This window comes from Oryctolagus cuniculus, chromosome 18 (genome assembly GCF_051225735.1).
Source record: "Oryctolagus cuniculus isolate XC-2025 breed Fujian yellow rabbit chromosome 18, ASM5122573v1, whole genome shotgun sequence".
In the NCBI taxonomy this organism is placed as follows: Eukaryota; Metazoa; Chordata; class Mammalia; order Lagomorpha; family Leporidae; genus Oryctolagus; species Oryctolagus cuniculus.
This window is the reverse complement of record NC_142884.1, coordinates 4,509,596-4,519,006: the sequence shown is the minus strand read 5'-3', so window position 1 is coordinate 4,519,006 and position 9,411 is coordinate 4,509,596. Positions and strand designations below refer to the sequence as shown.

At 64.4% G+C, this 9,411-nt stretch overlaps 1 protein-coding gene across 1 annotated transcript; it reads right to left on the bottom strand.

The window, feature by feature from the left end:
- Positions 1 to 467: 467 nt before the first annotated feature.
- Positions 468 to 8,924, bottom strand: LOC100346606 (leukocyte immunoglobulin-like receptor subfamily A member 6). Its single transcript, XM_089320123.1, has 5 exons — positions 8,807 to 8,924; positions 2,184 to 2,607; positions 1,777 to 2,084; positions 1,345 to 1,644; positions 468 to 1,141 (listed from the first exon to the last, which is right to left on the bottom strand). The coding sequence occupies exons 1-5, from the start codon at positions 8,922 to 8,924 to the stop codon at positions 1,005 to 1,007; spliced, it is 1,287 nt and encodes a 428-aa protein (XP_089176249.1). The 3' UTR covers positions 468 to 1,004.
- Positions 8,925 to 9,411: the final 487 nt, after the last annotated feature.

The window sequence follows — 9,411 nt, the reverse complement described above, 5'->3', positions numbered from 1 at the left end:
AACTCTTCGCTCCATTGTCATCCCTCCAATCACATGCCCCACACTGACTAAGCTGCTCCAGTCCCCCTTTGCCCTAAGTAACTGCTTGGCTTCCATGGAGTTGGAGTTCTGCTTCCCTGCATATCACTATGCAGCAGGAACCCGAGGTGCACAGCGGGGCCCTGACGGAGGAGCCCCCGGCACCCGGCAGGCAGCTGGGGGCGTCTCTTCCCAGCCCGCATCACAGACCTCACAGGGGCTCCTGGAGGGTGGCCGTATGACGGCTAGCGGCACCCCCACAGAAAGCATGCTTGTTTCAGAGCGGCCGCTAAGCAGTGCCCAGACACCCGCCCGTCAGTCTCCCGGGCACCGGTTCCCGTGTGACCCTTCTGAGCCCCCACACGCAAGGTGTCCCAAGCCCAGGGAAGGACTCGGGGCCTGAGAGGCCGTGAGCGTCCCGTGTGGGATGGACCTCGCCCACCCTGAAATCCGATTTCGCTCGTTTATTCTGTTACTTGGCGCAAGCTCCGTGTTCTTGGCTGGAACGCGGATTCTCACGCATGCGCACTGGGAACTGCATTCACCAGAAACAGAGCAAAAGGCTCCCTGAGGGCGGAGCAAGGCGGAGGCGGGTGCGGGTCCACATGCGGCCTGCAGGTGGCGCTGTCCCACCGGAGAGCCAGGCAGGACAGGGCACAGCCACAGGGCAGAAGTCCACAGCTGAATGGAGGAAGAGCCCCTGATGCCCCCAGACAGCTCCCAGCACGCACACCTTGGGGGACGGTTCCCCACTGTGCCCGCAGAATCCCCCCGTCCCTGCCCCTTAGGGCGTGGCTTCGCTGACCCAGCGCTGTCCTCTCTCCAGGTCACCGCTGGCCTGCAGCCCAGGTCCTCTTGTGGCTGTACCAGGCCTCCGCCAGCAGAACCCCGAGGCCCAACAGGACCAAGCCCACCACGCCCATGCGGATGAGGTTCTCCAGGGTGTGGTCCTCGGGCGCTGGGGCTGGGGGTGTGCACGTAGAGGGTCACCTAGGCTGGCCAGACCCAGTAACACAGGACCCCACCTCCCCGCAGCTACCTGAGCCCTGGGTCCGGCCTGTAGCTGACTCACCAGCGGGGGAGCCTTGCTGGGGGTGCGAGGGGCTGCTGGGCTCCGGTCCTCCTGAGAACAGGGATGGGATGGTGAGGAGGAGGAGACCCCAGTCCTCCCCATGGACTCAGCACTGAGGACCCGGACGCTCAGGGTGAAGTCCTCTGCTGTTCCAACTCCCTGGTGAACTACCCAAGGTCCCATCCCCACCCAGCCTTCTCCTGTACACAGCGCTGCACTTACAGGAGGCTAGGGGACAGGGCTGGGGCCCTTACCTGACACCTCGAGCTGCAGGGGGTCCCTGGGCCATGACCACAGGTAGGGGTCGGTGCTGGGGGTGCCATAGCACCTGTAGGTGGCCCCGTGGGCCGAGGTCACAGGACCCAGCGTGAAGGTGGCCTGAGAAGCCATGGCCGAGCCCGGGACATGCAGGCGCTGGGGAGGGGTGCCTGAGCCCACTTTGTGCAGGAGAAAGGTGTCCATCGCCTCCTCAGAGCCACAGCGCAGGGCCACCGTCACTCCCCAGGGCACCGAGGGCCCCGGCTGGGCCTGCAGGGAGGGTTTCCTGTACATTCCTGGGAGAGAGGACAGCGTGTGGAGGGAGCATCCCGCAGCCGGCAGGGTGTGCAGGTGTTCACCGCTCCCGCGGGGTCAGCGTTCCTGCAACTCCCGCCCCACCCAGGCTCCCTGGGCACCGGGCCCCTCACCTGTGACCTGGAGCTCCAGGGGCTCACTGGGCAGTGACCACACATGGGGCTGGCTGCTGTGAGTGCAGTAGCACCTGTAGATGCCCCCCTGGGTGCCGTCCACAGGGCCCAGGAGGAAGGTGGCTTGCCACACCCCAGCCCCATGGGAGAACCTGGCTTCCAGGCTGTGCAGGGGGCCGGCTCCACCCTCCTTCAGCAGATGGGCAGGGCGGGCATCGTCATACTCTGAGCGCCAGGAGAGGGACACGTTCCCCCTGATGCCACCATGAGGCTTGGCTGGGCTGACAGGGAGGGTGCCGGGAACATTTCTGCAGGGGAGAGCAGAGGCATGTCGGGGGGGGGGTGCCGCCCCATTCACCCCACTTGGCTTCTTTCTGTGAGCTGGAGCCTCTCTAGGCAGGGGACACCCCTTACCTGTCACCACCAGGGTCAGGGGGTCACTGGGCTGGGAGAGGCTGAGCGAGGTCCGATACACACACCAGTACTGCCCTGTGTGGTAGGAGCTCATGGACATGGTGATGGGGAAGTCAGCCTTGTGTCTGGAGTCCTGCTGAGTCCGCACTTCCCAGGGCTGAGGGCTGCCCTCTTTATACACACGATACATCTCAGCCTGCAGAGACCCCTGGCACCAGAGGGTCACAGGGCTCCCCACGGCGACCAGGGGGCCTGGGTCGGCCCAGATGGAGGGCTTGGGGAGGGTCCCTGGAAGGGAATCAGAGCTGCAGACCCCAGGGTGCCGCCCCTCCCCCGCCCCATTCCCCAGCTCCACTCCCAGCCCCTCCCAGCCATCACCATCAGCCCAGCCCACTGGGATCCTTAACCCCCAGCTGCCTGGGCCCCGGGGGCTGAGCCAAGTCAGGGGTGTACTCACCCGCCTGTGTCCCATCCCCTGGCGCCCAGCACAGTCCTGGAAGAGACGTCCCCGTGAGAGCTGCTCCCCACTCCCCACCCCTGCAGAGACGCCCAGGCCCGCCCTGGTCCTCTGAGCCCTGGGGTCCCAGCTAGGCCAGGGTGCTGTCCCTTCCCATACCTGTGAGGGTTCCCATTGTTCCCGTGTCCCCGGCTCACCCAGGCAGAGGAGGGCAGTGAGGGCTGGGGTCTGAGCCCCGCTACCCATGGTCCCCGTGGAGCAGAGCAGCTGTGAGGGGCGCAGGCCCAGAGCCTGGCTGGAGATGAGTGGGGAGACATCACGGGTTCCTCATCTGCGGCCTCACAGGAAGTGAGCAGCCCCTCCCCGACCTCCTCCGCTGTCCCTCAGGACGGGGCCCAGGACACAGCGGGCTCTGGGGACAGCTAGGGCCAGGCCTCCGCCTCTGCTACCCCCTGTGCTGTGCCTGCCCTGCCTCCCTCCCCCGCTCCAGCCCCACCCAGGGGGTGCCCCTCATGGGACGTGCCCAGGAGCTGCCCGGTTAGGGTTCTGGTTCTCCCTGCACAGGCCGGGTGGCCGAGGCAGGGACTTCCCCTTCCTGAGCTGCTGAGTGCAGGTGTGGGGGCTGCATCCCGTGAGGTGGGTGACAGCAACAGGAGCAGATGAAGAAGGCAGACGCTGCCGAGGTGTGGCTGAGCTGCAGCCCAGCTGTGCCTGTGGCAGGTGCAGGAGGTCCCACAAAGGGGACAGGGACCCTGGGGTGAGGTCCTGCCTTATGCCGCCTGGCCTGGGTCCCAGTGAGGGGCTTGAGGAGGGGAGGGCACCTTGGGGGGCAGAGAACCCGAGCTCCCTCGGAAACTGAGAGCATGGGGGTGCCATAGCCCCAGGCCCTCCGGGGTCCCATGCCTCACACCCTGTGCTGGGATATTCTGATGGAAGGGGACTGGGAGCAGGGGACTGCGCCCGTGTGCAGATCCACACTCTGTGTGAGGCTCAGGGTCCCCAGCACCTGTGTCCTGAGCCCCCCAGCTGATCTGAGCACCTGGGCTCCCTGCTCCTGGATGACATGGGGGTGACGCTTCCTGAGCGACCTGAACAGGTGACGTCACCCCCAGCATCTCTGTGGTGGAGGGATGCCCGAGACCTCCCCTCTCTGGGTGGCCGTGGCTGCAGCACTCCGGTCTCAGGGTCCTGCAGTGTCCCTTCCAGATTCAGACGTGGGGACAGCACCGTTCTGGTAGGCACCCCTCCTCAGAAGTCCCTAGGAGTGCCCGCCAACCCCAGAGGTGAATCAGAAGCGGTCCTGGTCCCAGACAGAATGGAAGACCCCATCTTCAGCCGTGTTTGGTGGTGGAGGGCAGAGGTCAGGCTCTCAGCTGCCTGCACTGGGTGGGGGCCCCACGAGAGAATGCACAGCGTCTCGTCACAGCCTCGGGTGCAAAGGCACTGACAGGCATCTGTCCTTTCCTTAGCCCTGCGTCTGGTTGGAGGAAGTCCCCCTCACAGAAACAGGAGCTGGCAAAGCGTGCACTCAGTGGCATTCACAGTAAAGCTGCAGAAATGGAACCACCCGCACAGCTTCGCCTCAGGAGGAAGCTGACACCCTGCAGCCTCCAGCCCCGCCAGCCCCAGGGCTCTGTGGGCTCTCAGCCCTGGGTGTTTCTGGGAACGGTGCTATGTGGGGCCCTTTGTGTGTGGCTGCACCTCCTGCCGCACCCATCCTCACTGCACAGCTTCCTGGGGCTCAGCAGAGTTCCCACAGAGCCAGGGACCCACCTCCCTGAGCCCCCATCCCCGGTGCACATCTGGCTCCTGTCCCTGGCTGGCCGTGCTTGGACGGATGCCTGTGTGCACAGTCCCTGGATGGTTGTCAGAGCCTCCCCCTGGCCCTCGGCGGTAAGAACACTCCACAGAGCCTGCACTCAGCACACTGGTGAGCACTGTGCCTGACCCTGAACCTTGCCAGCCTGTGGGGTCCATGGGAGCGCCTGACTCCATGCAGGGGGTGGGCTGCTCCGTGCTGTGCCTACGCTGGGTCAGGTGCTTTGAGGAACTAGGAGCCTCTTGCCGCAGCGACTGAACCCTGCACATTCCAGCCGCGTCTCAGGGCTGCAATTTCCCCACACCCTGACCTGCTTTGTCTTCCAGAAGTGACCAGAGTGTTGGGTGTGGGGGGTGCCTCTCTTTGGCATTATTTTCAGTTCCCTGCCCTTGTGCTGAGTGAGCTGCACCCTTGCTTTTCCTGTTGTGGCTTCCAGATTTTTACACCATGTGTTCGTTGTCTTTCTGCTCCCTTGATAGCTGTCCATGGTGCACAGAGTTCTGAAGTTTTGGGGACGATCAATTCGGCCACTTTCTTGTTTGTTTCTCGTACTTTTGCCAATAGCTAAGATGCTGTGATGAAGTCTGAGGTCATATTTACCCAGGTATTTCCTTCTAGGAATGTTTAAAAAATTTTTTTCAGAGACTGATTTATTTGAGAGGGAGAGACATAGAGAGGAGAGACAGCGACAGATTTCCCACCTGCTGGCTCACTCTCAGGATGAAGCCAGAAGTCGGGAGCTTCTTCTGGGTCTGCCACGTGGGTGCAGGGACCCAAGCATTTGGGTCATATTCTACTGCTTTCCCAGGCACATTAGCAGGGAGCTGGATCAGAAGTGGAGCAGCCGAGATTCAAACTGGAGGCCATAATGATGCCGGTGCTGCAGGTGTTGGCTTTACTCCCTAAGCTACGCTGTGGTGGGGTGGAGTCCCAGCCCCTTAACTGGAAACTCGGGAGAAGCATCCAGACACACACTTAACCCCGCCTCACTGAACTGTGTGCGAAATGCAGACTTGCAGAGTAACCAGCCATCAGAGGAAGCCGGGCAGGCGTCCACACTCTTCCAGAATACCGGGTGCTGCCATCCACCAGAGCCGCCATGTTGTAGGTTTACTTTAGGCGAGCACTGAGAACTCCAGATGAACTTGAACTTTCTGTGCCTGAAGAAACCCTGCACACACTTTCAGTCTTTCACTTCTGTGTGGTCCTCTCAGAGGGCGGAGTCCCATGCTCATGTGGGATTTTACCTTAGAGTTTGATGAGCCACAAGCTTTTTAAAATATTTATTTGAAAGTCACAGTTACAGAGAGAAGGAGCGAGAGAGGAATCCATCTGCTGGTTCAGTCCCAATGGGCCCTCACAGCCGGAGCTTGGCTGATCCCCAGCCAGGAGCCAGGAACTTCTTCTGAGTCCCCCAGATGGATGCAGGGGCCTAAGCACTTGGGCCATCTTCTGCTGCTTTCCCAGACCATAGCAGAGAGCTGGATCAGAAGTGGAGCAGCCAGGACTCGAACTGGTACCCACAGGGGATGCCGGCACCGCAGGCGGCAGCTTTATGCATAACGCCAACAGTGCCAGCCCGGATCCATTAACTGTGACCTCCCACATCTGAGCCCACGTGTCATCACCTCCTCTGGGGAGTGCAATTTTGAATCCATCTTGAGTGACTGGTGTCCCGCCCATGTCCTGGCAGAATTGCTAAAGGTTAAGGGGAGTGAATCCTGGAGTCACCGCCCTCTAGGTGGGCTCCTGTGGACACTCAAGGCCACTGAGCTGTGTGTGGTCCCTGGAGAGGAACAGCACAGAACCGCACGGGAGGCTGCAGGGCGGTGAGCAGGGCTGCGGGAGGCCCGGGCCCCTTCCCAGAATGTGCGTGGGAGCCTGGGGAAGAGCACAGCCAGCGGCCCACCAGGGTTCCTGCCCCTGAGCAGGATTCTGCAACCCCAGGTGAGCTCCGCCCACTTCCCGCGGCTTCTCACCGCGCATGCCTGGCCTCCTGCCTCCCCCACTCACGGGGAACAGCCTCTCTGACCCAGCGCTGTCTTCTCTCCAGGTCATCGCTGGCCTGCGGCTCGGGTCCTTCTCTGGATGTACCAAGCCTCCAGCAGCAGAAGCCCGAGGCCCAGCAGGACCAAGCCCGGCACGCCCATGTGGGTGAGGTTCTCCAGGGTGTGTTCCTGGGTGCCGGGGCTGAGTGGGGGGTGCATGGAGGGGTCACCTAGGCCCCTCCAGCCTCAGTCACCCGGGACCCCACCTCCCCGCAGCTGCCTGAGCTCTGGGTCCGGCCTGTAGCTGACTCACCAGCGGGGGAGCCTGGCTGTGGGTGGAAGGGGCTGCTGGGCTCCGGTCCCCCTGAGAACATGGAGGGGACGGTGAGAAAGAGGAGACCCCGGCCCTGCCCCAGATGCCGTACTTCCAGGCCCCCATGTCTCGCGATGCAACTCAGCATGGCCCTCTGATGAGCCGCCTCCACGTCACCCTGTCGGGCTGCCCTGTGCTGCTGGGTCACCAGGAGAGACCCATAGGGGCCGGGCCACGCAGCACCCACAGACTGGTGAGCTTCTCCCTACAGCAGCAGGTCCGTGGCCCACACTGCGCCATGGCCTGTGCCGCTGCGCCCAAGCAGTCTCTGACCTGGTCTAGAGGTCCACTGAGCCTCAGGGGTGTGGGAGAGGCCCGTCCTGGGCAGGTCCTGTCCAGTGCTGCATCTGCTCCGGCCCCTGTGGGAGCCCGGCCTGGGGCAGCCGGCCAGGACGGTGGGTAGACCCCGGGTGCTGTGTGACCCCGTCAGGCCCTCTGCAGGGACCACCGAGGGCCCTGCTGGGTCAGGAGGGAAGAGGGGCGGGGCTGCACGCTGGCTCCACCCACACCCTTCTCCCTCCTGCCCTGCAGTCCCACGGCCCTCACTCTGGGTGTCTGGCCCAGGAGCCCAGGCCCCGCACCCAATTCCCATCTACACCTCCTCTCAGCGTCCCCGTGACCTACCCAGCTCCTGCTCAGGTGTGGCTTCCTCACTGTCACCCCAGCTCCAGGGCGGCACTGGGCTCTGAGCAGCCAGCAGCGCTGAGGCAGACACAGCGGTAGCGCCCCGTGTACACCTCGGCCATGAGAGGGTGGGGAACTTGGCCTTGTTTCCGGGCTCCAGGGGCATCACTCTGTCCCAGGGCTCTGGGATTCCCTCTCTATACAGATGGCACTCCTGGGCCTCCAGGGTCCCCAACACCACAGGGCCCCAGGCCTGCCCAGGGCGATCACAGAGCCTGGCTCAGGCCGGAGGCTGGGTCTGGGGAGGGTCCCTGGAAGGAAACCAGAGGCTGGGTCCCAGGACCACGTCCCCTCGCAGGCCAGGACCCTCCCAGACGCCCTCCTCACCAGACAGGGCTGCTGTCCCCACATCAGCTGCTCGGGGTGGCCCTTGTCCCATGGCGGGGGGACACGGCACAGTGGGGGGCACACTCACCTGCCTGCACTCGGGTCCTGGGGCCCGCACAGCCCTGGAGGAGAGCTCCCCGTGAGAGGGTTGCCCCTGCCCCTGCGCATGCCCTCTCCTCCCCGGGGCTCCTGAGCCTGGGGTCTCCAGGGAGCAGGGCCTGGCTGTTGGTGGGGGCGGGGTCCCTCCCAGAGCAGGGTCTCCCCTCCCTGTCTTCCCATCTCCCCCAGGCAGAGCAGGACCATGAGGGCGGCGTCATGGCGTCCTCTCCGCCGGCCCCGGCACAGCGCCCGCAGCACGGACACACACCGGGTGTGGACGCTCGGAGGCCGGGTCCTCCCAGCATCGCAGGGCTGTTCCGCCCGCAGCCCCACAGGAAGGGGCACCGCCCCCACCCCAGCCAGGCCCTCAGTCCCCAGGATGGGGGCACAGGCGCCCTGCAGGGATGGGCCCCGCCCCGCCCTGTCAGCAGGCTCCGCCCTCCTCTCCCAGGGCCAGGACCCAGCACCAAGGACACGGGCCTCCCGGAGCCGCCCCTCAGGTGGGCTGATGCGCCCCGGGGTGGGGTCGTCCCCGCCCTCAGCCCCTCCTGTGGGGTCGCAGCCCGGCCACTTCCGGAGGACGCAGGTGGGCACAGCCCCGCTCCCGCCCGGCCCGGAGGTCCCGGGCCCGACCCAGGGCGGGGGAGGCCCGGACGCCCCCTCCGCCGCGGACGCCGCTCCCACGCCCCTCAGCCACAGCTTCCCCTGACCCGACCACCCCGCTGCGGGGCCCTGAGGCCTCCCAGGACCTGCGCCGCCCCCTCCCTGCCGCCTGCCCTGACTCCCGGGGGAGGCGCCCTCACTGCGTCCCCTCACACACCCCTCTGCCCTGAGCCTCAGCTTCCCCGTGTGGGCGGACACGGACTCACCTGAGGCGGCCTCGCGCACACACCGACTCTGGACTGCGCAGGCGCATGTCGATAAGGGATTGCGCAGGCGCACACCGCCACTGGCCTTGCGGACACAGCCCAACACGTGACTGTACATGCGCACAAGACAGGACTGCGGACACATGTGATGACATGCTACTGCGCACACGATGATACGTGACTGCGCAGGCGCACGCCGACATGCTGCGCTCACACGTCACTGAGGGGAGTGCGCGCTGCTTTGCCGCTGTCTCCGTAGACGAAGAGTCCGGGTCCTTGTAGGAAACGTGAGCCCAGACTGCTGCTCTGCGCGGCCCTGCAAGTCCTCGCCAGAGCAGGTGGGCGAGAAGAAGCCACAGAAGCGTCCGATTATGGCAGGAAGAAGCCACGTCGGCTCTCTCCTGATGACGCCATCTTACCTAAGACTACCTCTTTTTGCTGATGACGTCAGCTTACCTAAAACAACCCAACATCTCAACCAGAAGCTGCCCTCACTGGTCACCATCAGGTCACAGGATCGCGGTCCACACACGAACTCCCGTCAGCGCTCCAAGGGAGATCCACACAGCTCCACTTAGCAGAGCCCAGACCTCCAGCAGCCTGGA